Source organism: Neopelma chrysocephalum, unplaced genomic scaffold, assembly GCF_003984885.1.
Source record: "Neopelma chrysocephalum unplaced genomic scaffold, ASM398488v2 Primary Assembly neopelma1_73b, whole genome shotgun sequence".
In the NCBI taxonomy this organism is placed as follows: domain Eukaryota; kingdom Metazoa; phylum Chordata; class Aves; order Passeriformes; family Pipridae; genus Neopelma; species Neopelma chrysocephalum.
The window spans coordinates 436,590-457,030 of NW_020897734.1; the positions used below are offsets into that span (position 1 = coordinate 436,590).

The 20,441-nt window shown below is 39.4% G+C and overlaps 1 protein-coding gene across 6 annotated transcripts in view; it reads left to right on the forward strand.

Annotated features, from left to right (window-relative positions):
• The window catches only part of TENM1 (teneurin transmembrane protein 1), a 511,156-nt gene that overhangs the window by 418,562 nt on the left and 72,153 nt on the right, over positions 1-20,441 (forward strand). For all 6 annotated transcript variants that reach the window (XM_027687147.1, XM_027687148.1, XM_027687146.1 and 3 more), the window contains 4 exons: positions 7,352-7,568; positions 14,478-14,597; positions 16,275-16,536; positions 19,161-19,428. In XM_027687147.1, coding sequence (XP_027542948.1) covers positions 7,352-7,568; positions 14,478-14,597; positions 16,275-16,536; positions 19,161-19,428 — 867 coding nt within the window. The remainder of the gene's footprint in view (positions 1-7,351; positions 7,569-14,477; positions 14,598-16,274; positions 16,537-19,160; positions 19,429-20,441) is intronic.

A 20,441-nucleotide genomic window follows, 5' to 3' on the forward strand; every position in this document is an offset into this window, starting at 1 on the left:
AAAATGCCGAGAAGTCAAGCAGATGTCCTTTGCAGTGGGGCCTTTGTCTCGCCGTGGCTTCTCACAGCATCACACCATCACATTATTCCCCATTTCTTATTCTTTCTCTGTCATGACAGTTTATAAGATGATCATTCAGCTCATCTGAGCAGGTCATTTTCTCCTGTCCTGCCATTAATTAAGACTCACTGGAAGCTTCAGTAGCTCCAGAAGATTGCTTGAAAGCTCTGCAGAGCTGGTACTTTCATCCTGGGCACAGGAGGCTGCTACAACATGGGGACACACAAGACACTGAGCTCCCACTCATGGGTCACCCCTCACTCTACCAAGCCACAATTTTCCTGTTCTTTGGACATGTATTTACCCTGCTGCTGCACATGTAGGTCTTCGTCTGCAGCTGAAAGTTGCAGCCTGTCACTCCCATTAATGACTTTGATATGGATCTCTCTTTTAAATTTACCTGCATCTCTTTTTATTGTTTTTCTTTCATGAATCAATCTTTCCCGTTTGTTTTTAAGGAAAATACTATTTACTACTAGCTTTGAATTCTCTTCCAAATATCCCTTCAGTCACTTCAGACAGTTATTGTAGCTTTCTCCAAGCTTTTCCAAGCGCAAGGAAATATATGACTCAGCATAGCCTTGGGCTGATAACCAGTGCTGCTAAAATATTGATGTATTTCTGACCCATCCATTGGCATTTTAATAACCTATCCATCATAGAGATATTGAGTCCATATATAAGTAATATGCTATTATTACTCAATATAAATAATACTGATGGGAATGGTTTTCATTGTTGCTGAGCAGCAAGGATTCCCCAGGGATACTTACAGTTTCTGAAAACCTGATATATTTGTGTTGTCCTATGTGTGGAAGGCCAAACACCACTGGTACTCACTGGATAAAACACTCACAGCCTTTCCACAGGCACCCTGCTGGGTTTCCTGATACAGACACCAGTATTCCCGGTGAACAGCCTCGCTTTCTGCTGCCTGCTATGTATTATGGTTAAAATTTGGGCAATTTGAATTAATGCATATGAATAAGCATTAGATACTCATGACAGTTGCTGCTGCTCCTGCTTAGTCTCTTCTGAAGTTACTCTTTGATTCCTTTTGCTTGGATTCCTGGCAACCCTAATTAGACTGAACTGAGCCTGTGGTGAAACAAGTCAGCACAGGCAATGTTTAATGCACATTTGAAATCTGTAAAAGAAAACAAGTAAACATGAGTTGGAGACGCCTGTGGATTTTTTTTCCACAAACAACACTAGTATTGAACAATTGATCATGTGAGTGTACTGAAAAGTGCAAATCCTTCAAATGTTGAGAGTCACAGTGTTTAGTTTTTTAGGTTGTACTGAATAGGAGTTCAGAGGAAAAAATCTGCTTACTGCAAGGAGGAACTTCAATCCCATTTTTTACTTTTAGTGAAAATGCTCTGGACATAGATCTCACAGCTCAGTCACTGGTGCTCACTGGGATCAGCACAGAGGGAGTGGGAGTCACTGGCACACACACACAGCTCTGGGTTTCTCTGCAGCAGTGAAATGAAGCTCATTGGTATTCATAGAATTATAGAATATCCTGAGTTAGAAGGGACCCACAAGAATCATTAAAGTCCAACTCCTGACCCTGCACAGGACAGCCCCAAAAACTGCACCATGTTCCTGAGAGTGTTGTCAAACACTACTGAACTCCATCAGACTTGGTGCTGTGACCACTTTCCTTAGTTCCCTTACCCAACCACCCTCTGGGTGAAGAGCCTTTTCCTAATATCCAGCCTAACCCTCCCCTGACACAACTTCAGGCCATTCCCTCGGGTCCTGTCTCTGGTCACCAGAAGGAAGAGGCCAGTGCCTGTCCCTCCACAGCCCCTCATGAGGAAGCTGTAGACTGTGATGAGTTCTCCCCTCAGTCTCCAGTTCTCCAGGCTGAACAAGACAAGTGACCTCAGATGCTCCTCAAATGTTTTCCCCTCTAGGCCTTTCACCATCTTCATAGCTGTCCTTTGCATGTTTTATAATAGCTTTATATCTTTCTTATATTGTGGTGCCCAAAACTAAGTACAGTGTATTGCTTAGAGATGGATTTGATTCTCATGTCACTGAGCAATTATATTATTAGTCTGTGTGTTTGTGAGCATGTCTGCAGACGTGTGTGCATGCACAATATAAGCATCTACACCACTTTTTGTAATATTCTGGGTCTGACATTACCATCAAACTTATTAGTTTACATTAACCTCGTAGTTAACTTCAGTAGTATCTTCTCCATGTGAGACAAAAGCTTGAAAGGGTGAGAACTTTGCTCATTTAATGAACTTTTAAGCAGAAGAATAGCAATTCGAAGTTTTATTGCGAACTATTTATGTTTTGCTTGCCAGAACCTAATGATAGTGGATGGTTTATTAAAATAACTAACATCAGCAACATGGGAGGTAGAGTCTGATTGAATTTGTCATTTTCATAGCCAGTTAATAAAGTGTCTCAGTTGTTTAATAGAAAAGAGGCCGCAGTGCAAGTTATTGCTTGCTGCACTGGTGAGCTGGGGAAGCCACCACTCCGGAATTAGAACCACTTTGTTCTTTGCTTCCCTTACCAGTGTCCCCATGCAGTGCCTCTTTACTGTCCTTGGGTGTTCCTGAAATTGTATCTAGACAGTTTTACTAATTGTGAACACAGATCTATTTTCAGCAGTGATATTCCCAAATTTGTAGTCATGAATTGCAAGTGATTCAAGGGTAGATGAGCAGAACAGAGATGCTGGGATTGGAAAAGTAGATGACGTAGTTCGTATCAGGCATGAAATATGTGACTTGTTCTGCGTTCTTGCAATTAACTTACAGCTGACAAAATGCCTTTTTCTTTTCCAACTGTTGCTTTATTTTATTTTACTGAGGATTTAACGTGGATATCACGCAGTGCATGGAAAGCTCAAATACAAAACATACAAAATGCGTTCACTGTACAGCAGTTGCCCAAACATGGAAAGTACAGAGATATATTTCTGGAAAGTAACCAGTGGAGAGGTGGGTCCGTAGCCACAGCTCCATTGCCAATTCTTCTGGCTGCTGAAGGTGATCATCTCTGTAGAAGAGAGATTGCTGCACAATGTTTACATTAGAGAATGTGCTCTACCAAGCACAACCTGAGCCTTCCATGACTGCAGTAGAAACATAGCTGAGGAGGTAATTTCACAACGCTTGTGAGATTCTTTCCATCATATGGAATAAGAAAAACATATAAAAATGTGTGAGCAAGAAAATATATTTTTTCATGGAAAACATTCTGTGATTCCATTAAAGCAAACTCCTGACACAATAAATATTAATATCATTCCTTATAGAAAGCTTCCTGAAAAAATCTATTCCTCAGCAAAGAAATAGGAAAATCTTGTCCTAATTCTGTGATCTATTGCAATGCAGATAGGACTGGTATGACTGAAAACAGAGCAACTTATTTTGGCATGCTCTGCCTTCTCTTTGAGGTTGTTTAAATTATTTAAGTGTGCTATGAAGTGCTTTTTATCCTCAAGTCAATCTTTGTGAATTCTATTTTAGCAGTAATATTAAAAATATTTTAATTGTGTAATTCACTTAGTTCATCATTATCCCTCACATACAAAACAAGGTACCTGGAAGATGTGAAACCATAATCCCAGACTCTTTGTAGTGCACCTTTAAGGTGCCTGTGTTTTACATAAAATAAATAAAAAAATGCTAATAGCAAACCAAAATCATTTATACCCCTGTTATACATCTTAGTCTGCACCTATGCTGTGATGCACTTTGGTGTAATTGACAGTAAAAACTTCAGTGTACAGGATCCCCTGCTGTATGAATTACAGTTTTTGCTGTTTGTAGTAGTTTGTTCATAGTCCTGACTGTTGTCTCCTGAGATTTAAAAGAAATCCTGCTGGTTTATTAACACAGTGAGCTTTTTAATAGTTGGTTTCTGATATGAAAATTTAACTAAAATTGTGACCATTGGCTGAGAACTGACTAATGTATTTGCAGAATTTCAAGTGAATGAATTTGATTATATAGTTTATAAACAAGATTTATTTGGTTTTTGTGGGTTATTCTCCTGGATTAAAAGTTTCATTTGAAATAGAATTGGCTTGTTAAAAATGTCCTCGCATGCACTTAGTAATATGATTTGCATTGTCACAAACTGCCTCCATATGTAGCCTGTGATTCTGTACTGGTTTGTTTTACTGGTTCATTTTGATGGGTATCATGCTGAATTACAGGAGTTTCTTTTGGCGTTTTAGGTTTGAAATTTTTTCTTTTAAATTGTCTAACTTAAAACCAAAGTCTTAAATGAGCCTAAAGTGAATCAAAGATTTTATTTTAGCTTAATAGTTTTCTGTTTGCCCCAAAAAGGTGCTTTATTCTTTTACTTTAGCATAAAGTGTGAAAAATATTTTTCAGTTTTATCCAAGTTGATTTCTCTTCTAAATTTTGTTTAATTGCTTGGGAAAAAAGCTAGAAGTTTCATTATTCAGACAGTTCTAGTTAATGGTTCTAAAGTACGTACACACAGTGGCCTGAGCAAAATATGGGGTCTTAAGAGTCCACAGAAGAGCTGGTGTTTCTGCACCTCCTGCTTCACTGCCTATGGAGCATCTTCTCTGAGCCTCACATCTGTTTTCTCTTTCACTCTGCATGGTTGAGTGGGGAGATTAAAATAAATTGTCATCTGATCCATAAAAATATTATAAAAAAAATACAGCATGAGAGAGAGAAAAGCCATGAACAATAGTCTGTAGCCTAGAAGACTGTTCCCTTACATTAACATTGATATTTTCGGTAGCAATTTCTTCCTCTAATGATTTTGTAGCCTTTGCTCCTAAGGCCGTAAACTGGTCCTGCCTAATCCAGACTTCATAGGTTGATGGTGCTGTTAGAACACACACCATTCTCACAATTATGCTTGTTATGCTTCTGGGACTTCACACCCTACTAATGGGAAACCCACCCTCTTGTATCCCTGGGAGGCTGGAGAGGGAAAATGAAACCAGGTGCAAGTAATTCAAACCAAAATAACTCCATTAGCAGAACCTGGAAGAGTTTATAAGGCAGTCACTCTGCTGACAAGTAAACTGCAAAGAAAAGATGAAAATTGAGTCTGACTGGAAGATGGAAAACTGCTTTCCCTGTACTTGGTTTCTTTTTGTGTACAGCCTGAATGCACTGTGCTTGTAGTCAGGCATGTAAGCTCTTGACTGAAGCAGAGAAAAATGAGGACTCTATTAGAGAGAGCAAAGTAGTTAATTGTTATTTTTACAGCTATTTCTTTCCTAAGAAATTTCTTTCCTAATAATCTTCATATTGTGATATTTCTGTGACTTTTCACTTTTATTTCTTACCTAAATGAGAGAATCAGGTCAACTCAGTTCCTGCATCTAATGGCTTGTTGACAAGGAAAAAAATTAATCAGAATAGCTACTGTGGAAAAAATTACTCCAGAGTAGCTTCCCCATGGATACTGTTATTCTGAAATAAGTGCTCCTTTTTTCTGATTAGCACATATTCTGCCAGACTAATGTTTGTCAAGTTTCTCGGGTAGACAGCAGTCAGATTGCAGAAATTAGTACCTTCTAGAAAGTCCCTTGACTCCTTGAATAAGACTTGTTACTGCCATATCCCTTCCACTGGCAGAGCCCAGCCCTGAATGGCCTGACCACATCAGAGCCCTCTGCAGGCATCTGCAGTATCAACCAGCAAGAGAATGCAATGTCTTCATCACCTTTTCAAGTCTAGAATTCTGGCAGATTTATAGTCTTGGATAATCTGCTAGTTATTTGATGCATTTCAGTTCACATTTTAAGGATGTAGAGAGTTTCATTCCTTGGACAAAAAAAGAAGAAACAATAAGATTTTTTTTTTTCCTCGCAGTTCCAAGCCTGCTCTTCAAATTTCAAACCAAAAAGCTCTTTTGTTTTTTCATCAGAACAGACTGAAAACCCCTCTGGTTCATGCTGTGAACTCCTCCATCCGTTTCCTGTGTGCTTTTGTTTAGACTGGAGGCCCCTTATTGTTTCAGCTTACTGACTTCCTAGTGGATTTTAATTGCTTCCTAGGCTTTCCTGAATATAAAGTGACAGTTTCACTCAAAGTCAATAAACTCAACGTTGCCCTGTGAAGTTCTTCTCCCACCACTGGCAAATGCCCGTCGTTGTCTCCAGGACTTGGGGAATGTGGAAAGAACTTAAAGCACACACTGATCTGTGGCCAGGCCAGCTTTGCTGGATCCAAGGGTCCTAGGTTATTGTTGTTAGCTATCTGCAGTTGCCCTTGGCTCATTATCACAAAAACTAGCCTGCTGTATCTGATTTCCCAGCTGCAGCAGGATAGATTTGTTAATATGTTTTGCTTAGCCAAGCAGTTACCTTGCTCAAGGTCAGGCAAGGATTTTCAGATGCCAGGAAAGCCCATTTCATTATATTTGTTTGTTCTGTAGAAGGGCTTTTGCTTTCTTTTCAAAGTGAATATTTTATGCTGCTATTTACTGAGTATTCACAGAGTGCAGTGTACTCTATTGAGAAAGGAGGAAAGTTGGCTGGGGGTTGGTCTCGCACCCATTAAAGTCAATGACAAAATTCCAGCAGCTCCCCTGCTGGTGCAGTTTGCCCAGAGGAGGTACAGTTTGATAGGCTTCAAAGTGTTGGTATGAACAGAGCATGGAAAGTCAAAGCATGAAGTGAAAATATCTGACAGTATGTTGATCCTATAGCATTCCAATTTTAACACAAGGGAAATCCATACAGTGATATGATGACTCCACATTTATTCAGACCGACCTTGTTAAAAATACAAAGAGATGTCTTTGTTGAAGGATACGACACCTTCATCTCGCTTTATATGCATTAGTGTGCTTGTCAATCCAAGCAAGTTAGCAGCTGCTAAGTCATAAAATGGATGTTAAAGAACATAGCTGGACATTTTACCATCTCTTATTAAATCTGTTTCTGATTGAGTATGTAATTTAGGCAATTTGGACATCTAAGCTGCTGATAGAAGCAATTAAATGCCAATAGCTCAATTTTAAGTTTTATTTAGGTGCTTAATTTAGATGCACTTCAGTGCTCCAATTTTCATCATAAGCTTTGGACATTCAAGCACATGGATTTCGCCCACAAACGTTGCTGCAAGTTTGTCCGTGAAGAAATTTAGATTTTTGAAATGGACTAAGCATGTGTGTTAATACTTTATTGAATTTGACTGTGTCATAATCAGTATGCCTTTCCATTTATTACATCCCTCCTGTGCTCTCTGCTAGTAAATGTGGTGCTTTATTCTCGGAACCACTCAATTTCCTGAACTTTCCATTCTTTCTGTTTTAGATGGCTTGACAGACTGTGTAGACCCTGATTGTTGTCAGCAAAGTAATTGTTACGCAACTCCACTCTGCCAGGGTTCGCCTGATCCCCTTGACCTTATTCAGCACAGCCAACCACCTTTCTCTCAGCATCCTCCAAGGCTCTTTTACGATCGAATCAGATTCCTTATTGGAAAGGAAAGCACTCATGTCATCCCAGGAGATGTCTCATTTGAGAGCAGGTGAGTTTTTCTCTCAGATGAAAGGTTTTTCTGAATATTGAGAACTGCAATGAAATTATTTAACCAGGGAAAAAAGTGGTGATACCTGGATAGCTGAGAATTCTTCGCTAGAGCTCATGAAATACTTAAAAGGGTAGCAAACATTGAAGTCCCAACAGCTGAGGATCTTGGTTTTCAGATTATCTTTGCTACCTGTCTAGTTCATGAAAGTGTCACATCAACAAACTTTAGTGCTCTTATGAACAAGACTCTGACTGTTGTGGAAGGTAAGCTATCTCATAAAATCAGCAGGGGGAAGTTCAACCTTTCATGCTGTACATATACTTAGTGGCAGCATGCAGAAGGACAAGTTGAATTAATATGTGCTGTATTCAGTCACCTTTCTGCCCAGTCGAACTTGATTGGTATTTACAGTGTAATAAATTTAACATGTGTCACTTAGATATAGTCCAGCCACCTAATTAAAAAACTTTTTTTTTACTACATGTTGATAGACCAGCGTTTACCATTTTGTGCCGCGGGTTTCTCTCCAGCTGTCGTGCGAAGAGTAGAGTGATCTCTGAGTGTTTGTGAGATTGGCTTTGCCCTTTTAACAGGAAAACACTGTGCAATACGAAAGGGGCACTTACTTGCTCAGAAAACCTGGTAACACATATTTTCTTGAACATTTGAAATATAGAGGCACATAAGATTTTATGCTGTAGTTCACCTGGGAAGCTATAACTTACATGCTGACAAAGAGATCCACAAATCATCCACATCACCTGACTATTACCCTGTCAACTAGGCCTATGCATTAGATAAACCATGTTCCAGTAATAAGGACATAAGAATTTTTTTATTTTCACAGTACATAGCACTTGGGTTACAACCTCCACACAATTCCATAACTGCACACAAATTCAGTGCACTTTCTCTTTGTAACATTAATTTTTAATAAAGTAAATTTGTAAACAGTCTTTATTGATCTGAAATACCTAAACATTTAATCACTATTAATAATGTAACAGGATGTTATAAATATGTAGAATGATAGGGCATGAAGATGAACTCTCTGAGAAGCATCCACCTGCCACAGCTGGATCTCTTGGAGTGTGTTGCTCTTATGAACGGTGCCACTGCATCTGGGCCAAGATCCTTGGCTGGCTGTATGTACAAACCAAAAATCTTTTAAAACAAAAGTCACCAGTGAAAGATTTGCCTCATCAGAATGCCTCACAGAGAGGAGTTTTCAGAGAGGAGGTGAGCACTTGAGTTGCCTGTACAGTGTTCTGTGACACTGCAAATGTTAGCAGCCAGATTGCACATAATCCCATCAACGTGCTTTTATAGATATAAGGAATTGATCTTTTAAAGCTATCATTGATAGGATTTAACTTGGATTTAAAAGCTTCTTCTGAGTATTTAGTTTCTTTACCCTGAGACCTGCCATGCCTTTGAAAATTGAAGAGCGGCGAAGTTCTATGTGGGAGCAGCAGCCCACCCTCACCATGGCCTGTTACTTCCTGCCACTCAGGAGTATGACTTGTACTTGTGTTGGTGCATTGCTCACACCCCAGATATCGTTTCCTCCCACTGTAGAGACATTCCTAGTTAGTTTGGTGAGAAGATCCTTGGGATTCACATGAGGGTGGCTCTATCTTTGGAATCAGGGCAGTGCCTGGAGACTCGCGCTGTGCCGTGTCTCCTGGGGTTTGTCAACAGTAATCTGCACTGTACTGGGCACCCCGAGGGGTCCCTTAGTCCACCCTTTGCTTGATCCTCAAGTCTTCCAGGCTGTTGAAAAATTGTTCATCCACAAGTCAAATATTATTAAAAACTGCCAGAATTTTTCTCAAGGATGAGAGATAAGCAGGGTCTCTGAAGGAGGCAATAGCTGAGCTGTGCTGCCTCTGTTCGGAAATCTTCCTCTGACATTGCCAATCTGACTGTCATCTAATGTCTGTTCTTCTCCTGGGAATTGAGATTATTGAAAAAATATAGAAAGACAACTGCTGCTACAGTAAAAACATCAGAAATCTGTGATCCAGCCTATCTGGTACAGACCAAAGAATGCTTGGGGGATTTTAATCTCCTTTGGGCTATTGTTGAAAAGGTTGTGTCCAGCCACATGGTATTAACTCATGTCTGCCTGCAATGACACTGATTTTATGGCATTGGTGGTTCAATGTAAAATGTTGGAAGGATTGGATGTAATAGGGGCATGCATTTATTTCAGAGCACTGGCATCCACTCCCACTGGTGCTTCAATTTTGCAAAGCCCTAGCTGGCTTTTTTTTATTATTATTATTTCCCTTTTTCAAGAAATCTCTGCGACCATTAGGAGGATTAAGGAAGAAATATCTATCCAATGTTTCCAGCTGTCTGATTCAAATGACATTGTGCAGTATTTTACTGTACCACAGGTCAGTGGAGCTCTAGCATGGGTGATGTTTGCACAAATTTCACTGCAGACAAAGTCAAAGTGATGTTGATTAGATTTGGGAAAGCTATCAAAAATGGTGAAGATTATCTCTGTCATTCAAACTGAGTGTTTGGTCTCTGCCGTATCCTGGCATTTTCAAAATAATCTGAAATACTAAAACTAGTTGTTCTGACAGCTGCTGAGACATCTATCCTTTTGCATTTGCATCTTGGACTTTAGCTTAGCTTTAATTTTTAAATATTTGGCTTCAACAGTCAGGATGTTGCATTGAGCCAGGGCTATAATACTACTCCAAGAATAACATTAAGGAGCAAAATGTTTGCAAAACATATTTTACTTTTTATTATGTCAAAGCTATGTCATTTGCACTGGGTTTTTACAAACTCCCACTTATCTGTGACGTGCTGAAAGGCAGATTAGAAACATTCTGAATAAATGGAAATGTACTTGCTTACATCAGGAATGGTTTTGACCTACTATATGTAGCAGGGTGTAGCAGATTATAATGTTTTTGTCAACTTCTGTTCTCAGAAAGGTTTTTAGCTTGTTTCTTTGCTGAGTTTTTTTTTTAATGCATGCTGCTGGCAAGCTATTTGACTCACTGCAAATTGCCTGCGAAAAGGGTCCAGTGTATGGTACTGAATTAATTACCCTTCAAAGGCTGCTTACAGCAACATTGTCAGCAGGAAGAAACGAATGCACCTCACTAGCCTTTAGCTTAATTTCTCTGATTGAAGATTTTAATCATAAATGTAATACAGTAAATGACATCTTCTGGTAATGTGACACTTGCAAATTCACAAGTTGCTTGACAGAGTTTCATATCTGAGCCTAATGTCTCAGCCTGAGGTGCTCTGAGAATATTGGAAACTTAAAACACAAAACAAAAGGAAAAAAATAGCAGATAAGTAGCAGCAGAGCAAGGCAGAATGGTGATGGAATAATAAAATGCTTTACAAATAGTGAAAGAATGCATCTAGAATTTAAACTTCTATTTATATTTTAAATTAGAGATGTCAAACACACTGCCTGATGGCAAAGACCTGAGACCTGCAGAGCTGAGATCCTCAGTTACTTGTGGAATGACCCATGAAGCATTGACAGAGAAATCCTATTTCTTTTAGGCCACCTGCAACCTGTGGGAATCTCAGCTTTCTCTCAAAAAGCCAACTGCTCCCTCTGGAGTTGCAGATTTAGCACAGCTTGCCAGGGGACTGGGAACACTTTTAATGCATTTGAAAACACCAAGGCAGCTTATCAGGGGCAAGTTCCTGCCCAGCTCCACCAAATTAGAAAAGACATTTTTGCACTTACTTTCAAGTTAAAACAACTTGGAGAGCCTTAGGTCCGAGATTACGCAATCGTCGCAAATAGGTGGCTGTTGGACAGATAGTGGGAATTATCCCCCGTGAGAAAGCAAAGCAGGGCAGTCACAAGAGTGTGGAATAAATCTTAGAGGCAGAGAACACAGTGCATTGAGGAGACATCGTGATCTTTAGAGGTTTCTCTGCTCAAATTAAGAATGCAGTGAGTGGTAGCAAGGCCCCCAGCTCATCTGGGGAGAGGGTGGATGTTGAAGCAAGGAAGCGTGAAGTGGCAGTTGACTACGAAGGGACATCACTGCAGGGAACATGCTCTACATGCTCTAAAAGCTCTGGTAAGGAAAGGAATTAAGCAAGGTCTTCTGCAAGCAGCAGAGCTGCAGGGAACCTGTGTGCCAGGACACCTGTGGGCATGGGGGTCTGCTCTGAGAGCTGCCAGGGCACAGGGAAAGGAGGGAGAACTTGCTGCAGACTGGGGGCTGTTTGTTACCTCCTGAGCCTGTGAGATTAGTGCTGGTCATAAAGTAACTGAAAAATGTTTTCATACCTGCAGTAAATGCCAAAATTAAAGCTAATTCTGATCAAGTGCTTAGTCAAAGATTTAGTAGATGCTGGTAATTCAAAGAGGCCAGAGAGTAGAATACTCTTCAACTTAGAGTAGGTAATAAAAAGACATTAAATAATGAGGACAAATGTAGGAACACAGAGGCAGGCTTAGAACATTTGAAATCTAGGAGATTACGAAGACAATTCAGTACAAACAAATGTAGAATAATGAGGTTTATATGTCATTATCACATACTGTAAATATGTGTGGCTTGTAAAATATGGTGACTAAAAAAGGAGCAAGTTGAAAGATAAGTCTCTTAATATTATTTATGAATAATAGTTAGTAAAGTGAATGAGTAGAGGAAAGAAAGACTGTGGATGAAATAATGGAGGCTTTGATGAGCTGTTATCAGATAAATCTGTGTGCTTGATAAAATATGAGGACAGAGTAGTGTCAGAAGACAGGTTTGTGTGGAATGAACAAACAGGAGTGTGAGAATAATGCACTGAATAATGATTGCTCTCAGAGGTCTTGCTCTCGCATCAATGTGTGTTGTAAATATATGGAGTCCACTAATGAAAGATTTAGAAAAGGAAAGGCAGGTTTGTTGATGTTAGAAATATGAGAAAACAGTATTTTCTGCTCCAACAAATAAAAGAGTAATCGAACCTGGCTGTTCTGTTGAGTGAGTCTTGTGATTCTGTAGAGACACACAGGAGCTTGATTGCCTTCAGTGGAGCAGCAGGTTTTGCCCTCAAGTAGGGCCACAACCAATTTAGTTCATGTAGAAAACAAAAAAGTTGGTAAATCAGAACTCTGTTTTGCATACTGGCAGCAATGCAGTCTCTCCCATTTCTCTGGAATTTATCAGATCTCTGCTGAAAATCAGCATCTTTCTATGTCTGGGAATACAGAATCCGTATTAGCAACTGTGGTGAATGGTGTACTTGCAAAGAGGTTAGTTTTCACCAGTTGCATTTTCTCAGGTCATAGTCATCTGGGTTTGATGATATCATGGTGATAAATCCTGTCAAATGGCTTTGGAGAATGGGATCTTAAGAAACAAATCAGAATTTTCTGAAATTTATGGTCTCCAATTTGCACATATGATTTCATGGGGTCATGGTCAATTAATCTCTCAAGGGATATTTTCTAAATTCATAAGTAGACTCCTAAATAACTTTTGTCTGAGGAGCTATAAAGTTTTTCCTGTAGTTCACATATTCACTGTACAATGGATGTGTCTGTTGAGGTCTACCATGAACTTTCAAACTGAGAGAGAAACATAACAATACCTAAGTTTATGCCAGTTGTTTATATTGAGTAATTAATGCTCGTTCACTTTATAAGTATTCTGTTGGGTTTGACCCCAAATGTCTTAATGTTACCAGAAGACTTCTGCATACCCTGTTCACTTCATTGCGTAAAACCACAGTATGCTGACAGCAGGGGCAGAATACTGAAAGGTGTTTCAATGGAATGTAGCTGTGTTATCCCTTGGGTTAACACACTTGGTGTTAATCTGCACCATGAGGATATTTTGCTTCTTATACCTCACCCTTGGGGATGTTTGCTTCCTTTGCATTTCATTATTCAGTTAGGCAAAATCTAAAGCTAAGAAAAAGTGTAATTTCTTCACCGTTTCTGTGGGCAGGGTGAAAGCAATGGTCTTAATAAAGGGCAGTAGTGGAGATTCAAATTGGGCAGTAGGAAAAACTTGCCGTGAGTAAAGCAGTCATACAGAAGCACTGGAATGGGTTACTTGGTGAGCTTATAGAGTTAGACAAGCATCTGTCTGGACTGATGTAGGTATAGTTGATCTAACCTGAAGCAAAGGAATGGACAAGATAAAGTCTTGTATTTCCTTTCAGCTCTCATTTTCTATGATTCTGTGATCCTGTTAGCCTCCGATTAGACCCACTTAGTAATGAGTTCACTTTCCTGTCCATTGACTTTGATGTGTTCCGCTGTGCTGCCATGTTCCAACCTCTTCACTGGAATGTGAGGACAAAGTGGAAAGTGGGTGCAAGTCCAACACATCCCAGAGGGAATTTAAAAGGGCATCACATGTGACAGGGCATTGAGAAAAATGTAAGTTACACTTGATTAGGCACCCTGTGAATTTACGTATCTAAGTTTCTGAAGTTCAGTGAAGACCATGGATCTCACTGCTGCCTTATCACATTAGTTCAGCTTTTTCTAATAGACAGCAATGCCCTATACCTAGCAGCAGAGAATGAGGTTGCATTCTCTCCTTTCACAAAGCATCACTCCCTAGAGCTGCAGCAAGCTAAATCACGCTATCAGTGAAACCTTTGCAGTGCTATTCAATGGCAGAACAAATGGTATCCTGAAATATGTCTGGAAATGGAAATATACTCTACATACACGAACAATTCATGGGAGAGTCTGTGTGTCATCTTCATGAGATAATGCTTTTCTAAATCAATCTTTTGGACTTGTTTGACTTTTCTTTCAAAAATCAACAGTCACAGTGATATCAGAGCAGTTCTGTCTGTCTGGGACAGAAGCATAGCCCAGTTTCTGAAATCAATGCCCTTCTCACTCTCCTCATGTGTGTGACATGTTGTGTTCTACCCTTTCTATTACAGACGGGCGTGTGTCATCCGAGGCCAGGTTGTAGCAATAGATGGAACACCTTTGGTTGGAGTGAACGTCAGTTTTCTGCACCACAATGAGTATGGATACACCATCAGTCGACAAGATGGAAGGTCAGGCTTTTGTGTATGATCTTCCACTGGTTTAGGTTTTTGTAGTTATGGCCATCTACCAACTTCTTTTCATGTACAAAATTTTCATAGACAAGAAGAAAAACCCAGAACAGAGACAAGATTACAGTGACATTCAAACTCCTGGAGTTGAAATGTGCCAGTTCTGCTATGACAGTCCCTTCTTGACATTTGAATATTTCCCCAAGTCAGGTTTTCCAGGGAATATCCTGTCTTCCCTCTTTTTTTCTGTTATTAAGTGTGAATCTTTCAAGTAGTTTATTGAGGTGTTGATGAAGCTAACTCCTTTAGTTGATCGCCTGAAACACACAAGGAAAGCGAGAACAGACTTTTTCCAGAGTCAAAGTTAAATTGCTGTTCCATAACAAGCCCTGAGCAGTCCTGGCATCCCCTTCTTCCCCAGCCTTACAGGGCAAAGTTCAGTTCTCAAAGAGAGGTGAAGTTTCAATATATTCTGTATTGCACTCCAAGGTTGGCCATCCATTTGCAATAGGGTCATGATTTGCTACTGAACTTAATTAAGCTGCTAAGGGCAGTTTAAGACTTCATCTTCCTTGGCTTTATTGTGAATTACAAGAAATCAGAAGCTGTCTTCCAGCAGGGAAAGAGTGGTGTAATTTGTCACTGCTTCCACAATTATTCTTTTTTTTGTTTGGATTTGCCAGTTTATAAAAGTAAGGAACATGCATATTTATTTTACCTTAGTTTATTGACTTTCAAATCGTACTTACTGAAAGTTAGTAATTATCATTTCCTCCTTATGCTAGCCTGGATAAAGTTGTTGCATTAAAATATGCTACCTGTATTTTGCTGTGAATGTAATCGGTGTCATTTGGGAAATGTGATGAGATATACATAATTAAGTCTGACTTCTTATCACAGTTTGTTACCATCAAAACCCTCCATAATAGATGCATTCAATAATACAGAGAGTGAAGTAGCTATTTACATATTACCTTGTGTTGCCTGACTATGGATGTCAGAAACTCTGGAAATTGAGACTGTATATCATGCCTTCTATGTCCCACTGTTTTGCAGCCCAGATATGCCAAAGCTTCTTCACAGTAGCTCCCAGAGGATCACCTGCTTTGTGTACAAGAGCTGATTCAGTTCTCAATGCAATTAATCAGCATCTTTTCCAAAAATTTCATATCCTGCGCAGAGAGGTCTCATGCTCAGTGTACTCAACCTTTTCCTCCTGCTGCTTTTAGAAAAAGGGAAAGGATTATGTTAATAGAGCTAAGGCCTAACAGGCTTTAAGACTTATTATTCTGTGTGCTCTTCCTGCATAGATTATGAGTGGCATCCCTTTTCTGGGCTAGGAATTTCTTTTCGTATAAACCAGAGTAACTGAGTCCACACTTTTGTTACAGATGACTTGTTAGTATTGATTCTAGTTGATAAATAGAGGGGAAGGAGGCCAGATAAAAGTGAAATTCTGTGCCTTGCCATTGATGCATAGGAGGGAGAAAGCACACAGAGGTAAAGCATCTTCATGGATACCAAGGGGATGCCAGGAAGGCACACTTGAATGACTTCACATAGTAAATTAAGGACTGTAATAAGGAACACAAAGTTTTTGTTTGTGATGCATTGAAAGGTATGGTAATGTGATGATAAAACAAAAAGAAACAAAACAATTTGTTTTCTCTTTTCCAGTTTTGACCTTGTGGCTGTTGGAGGAATCTCTGTCACTCTAGTTTTTGACAGATCTCCTTTCATATCTGAAAAAAGAACTCTTTGGTTGCCTTGGAATAGATTTATCATTGTAGACAAAGTTGTAATGCAAAGAACAGAGTCGGACACACCATCCTGTGACATCAGTAGTTTTATCAGTCCGAATCCGATTGTACTCCCTTCCCCCTTGACAGCATTTGGAGGGTCCTGTCCTGAAAGAGGAACTGTTATTCCAGAACTTCAGGTAATGAAAAGACTTTCAAATGAATAATTTGTTCTGTTGCAGAACCAGGGTTAGACAATTTTAGAAGGTGAAATCAAACAGTGAGCAAATAATTGCTGTAATGTCATTCACTTGGCAGAATAACACCGATGCATATCTCTTTAGTACTCTTTAACAAGATACTTTTGTCTTTTTTCTTTCTTTAATTTTTGTTAGTATTTAAAAGTGCTTTATTTCTGACCTCCAAGTAGAAGAAAGTGGGGAGTCCTAACATGATGTAGTATTGAAACCCTGATTTATTTATAGTGATGCACAAAACCATTCTTAGTTATAGATGAACAGTACAATTTCCCCATACATCAGTGTGAGGCATAACAAGATGCTTTGAAGATTCCTAGAGGTGTTTCATCTGCTCACATATTCTAGTTCTTTACAATGGCATCTCTGGCTATATATTAGATTCTTGGGGTTTATTACTTTCTTTCCAAGGTAGAGCAATTTTAACATGATCTTTAGAATTTTTTTTTAATTTAAATGTCTTCTTTGACTCCCTTAAGTGCTTAGAAGTCATTTCTAAATTAACCTTGTAATCAGCTGTTCTTTTACTTGGACCTTAAAAGAGGTTGTGTGAGTTGAACACCCAACAAAATACAGCTACACAGGTTTCAGGTCATGCTAACACCTGTAATATTTTGTTTGAGCAGTTAGAGTTTAAACAGTAAGAAGTCCTTTGGGTTCTCTTTTAATTTCACTGAGCAAGTCTGGAAGAGACTTGGAGGCTACCTGTAAACATGAGTATTTCCAAACTTTTCTCCTTTTCTCGTAAAACTGTTGCTACTTTATTCTACACATAAAAGACCTCTGGTTGAACTCGATTATGTCTAAACACCTCCATAACTTTCATGCTTTATCCAGTGGATGGCCATAGTGTTGCTTCACAGAATGTACTAAGTGAAACTAATGAACATAAATTAAGAATAACTGCTGCACACCAGCAAGAAAAAACTGGGTCACAGTACTCCACATGAGGTGTGCCTGGGTCTGCTTTCAACAGTGAGATACTCAAAGATGCAGTCTACTCAGAAAGAAACCACACCCAATTCTTTTTTTTCTCAGTCATTGGAGGGTTCTTAGAGTGTTAAGTTTTATGGTACGGTCCTGGGAATTGAACAAAAAATAACCAGGAATAGTAGGAGACAGAGATACATTAGCATGCATTAATGCATAAATATTTCTTCCTGGTTTTCTATTAAAAAATGAGAAGGGATGTCAGATGTATGACAGAGAGGGCAGCTGGGATGTCAGCAGGAAAGAAGGGGAACACTGCAAATCAGGAACAATAAAGGGAGCAGGATTTCCCTGGCAACACTACATTTCATATGTTGAAACGACAAGTGCTGGCAGGCCTCCAGCTGTACTGCAGTAGTGCTGTAACAGTGATACTGTTGCAGTGTGTAAATAAAATTGGTTTGAAAGTGAAGTAACCTATTGTTAAACAAGAAAAATTTGAAAACTGAGAAATATAAACAAAACAGTTTGTCTTTTTCCAAGAGTGATGAATTTAACATCGTGGCAGGTTGACTTGTTACAGAAATGCGTTAAAATCATTAACCTGATTAAGCACAGTCTAGTTTTCAGGTGGCTTTTGAGTTACTGCAGTAGCATCTCCAAGAAGCCATTCTTGTTTCTTGCCTGCTCTTCCTCACAGTCTGTCCCAGAGCAGCTCCTTTCTCGCAGGAGATCACAAGAGCTAAATCCCTTTTTGTAGCTCCAAGGCCCACATCATTCAAAAGGTCAAGGCCAAATTTTTTTTTTCCACTGACAAGCTCACAGTCTTTGCAGTCCTTCTTGTTGCTGAGGGCCTATCTCCATTGCAGTGGGAATTGATCCTACCCCACAGTGGGCATATCCAAGCTAGCTTTAATCCAAGTGATTCAGACAGCAGCACTGACAGCAGGGCCCTGGGACTTGAGTTCTGTTGCACACCCTGGGGACTTACCTGTGAGCGAGATGACTGATGCTCAGGCTGTTTCATCCTCGCTGCTGTGTGTCCCCAGTTAGCTTGTTAGGTTCCTAATGCTGGCCCTTCATGCACCATGCCCCTTCTTGCTGGAGCTTAGCCTAACTGCACAGGAGATGCTTTAGCAGGAAGGTTTGTTTTCTTTCTTAACACTGCCCAAGTTAGAGTTATTACCTCCAAAGCAGGATAGAATCTTCACATCACAATTATGATAGAAAGTGTGTGTGTGTATATAAAGAAAGGTTTTAATTGTATTGTGGTTAAGAACATTTGTTAAGTAAACCAAGTAATGAAGGCAAGGTAAAGCTGTAGAGCTTGTATGTAAAAATATGTTCATAGATACAGTATTTGGTCCTCAGTAGATAAGAGTAAAGCATCAGAGGAAGAGGCTCTTTATCAAACAGACAGACTGCCATCCAGTAAGTTGACCAAGCAGTGTCTGATGTTGGACATTTTGTGAAGTGCCTGACTGCTGCATTGCTGAAATAAACACAGGAACATCAGTGTTTTGAGTGGTACTGTATTCACATCATGACTGGGAAACATATAATAATTACCTGCTGTTATTATTACAAATTTGCATTTTTCTTTGCTGTAGATATAATGATGTGGGTTTTTTTCCAAGGTGGTCCAAGAGGAAATCGCAATTCCTTCAAGTTTTGTAAAGCTGAGTTACCTCAGCAGTCGGACACCGGGGTATAAAACTTTGCTGCGCATTATTCTGACGCACACAACCGTCCCTTCTGGAATGACAAAAGTCCATCTGATAGTTGCTGTTGAAGGACGTCTGCTTCAGAAATGGTTTCCTGCTGCAGCCAATTTGGTGTACACATTTGCCTGGAATAAGACAGATATATATGGACAGAAGGTTTCTGGTCTGGCCGAGGCAATGGGTATGTAGAATCACCTTGATGTAAGCAGAAGCACTCATGCACATCAAGCCAGGAAAATACAGCAAATAAATTTTGTTGCTGCACTTACATTCTTTTAAATCAAATGCCTCTTTAGCTACTAAAGTGACTTGTATGATTTCGTGAGAACATTTATTTCCTTGTTCTTCCAATGTCATCTTTCTAATTTAATCAATTTGAAAATCCCCTTTTCCCTCAGAGAATGGTTATGTACTAACGGCATTATATTCAGCTGTCTTTGTTTTTGAATGTTACTTTGAATATGACCTTTGGTGTGTCATTGTTTCTGTCATTTTTTGGCTGTGACATTTAAAATGTCATTTCCGCTTAGGGTTTGCAAAATTCTAACTTTTAGGCATCCTTTCCTACTAAATTTTATGTCCCCAACAGTTAAAACTAATTGATTTGTTGTTTAAAGATGTTTATACAAAAATCTTTATGTTTCATGGACTTTCTTCAGCAAGCAGCACAAGCTATTCTGACAATTGCTACAGAAGTTCTGTCTGTGCAAATAGATTTTATTTAGCCAGCATTTTTTTCATTAATTTCACGATTTTTTTAAGGGCTTTTTATTTTTTTAATTGAATATGAGGTTACATTGCTTAATGGACTAATCTTATAGATACTTTGTATTAGAGTTATTTATTTTACCAGCAAAGCTTAGTATTGTGACTATTACATCAGGGCAGTTGTGACAAGCAGCGTTGGTAGATCAGGCTATAAAGCAAGAATAGCTAGAGCAACATGGAGCCGTCCACCCTCGCAAGGGATATGCCTCATTCCATATATTTCATATATGAAAATGCTGTTCTGAGCAGCAGCCAGAAGCTCTCCTCGGGATCTGTTGTGTTGTCCATGCAGGCAGAGTGCCTGCAAAGTGGCCTGTACAAAACCAAAAGGTGCCATCCAGGCTTTGCAAGCCCTGCAGCTCCCAGATCATCTGTTCCCATGTGCTCCCAGGCAGGGAGTCTGTGAGGCGGGTGCGTGGAGAGGCG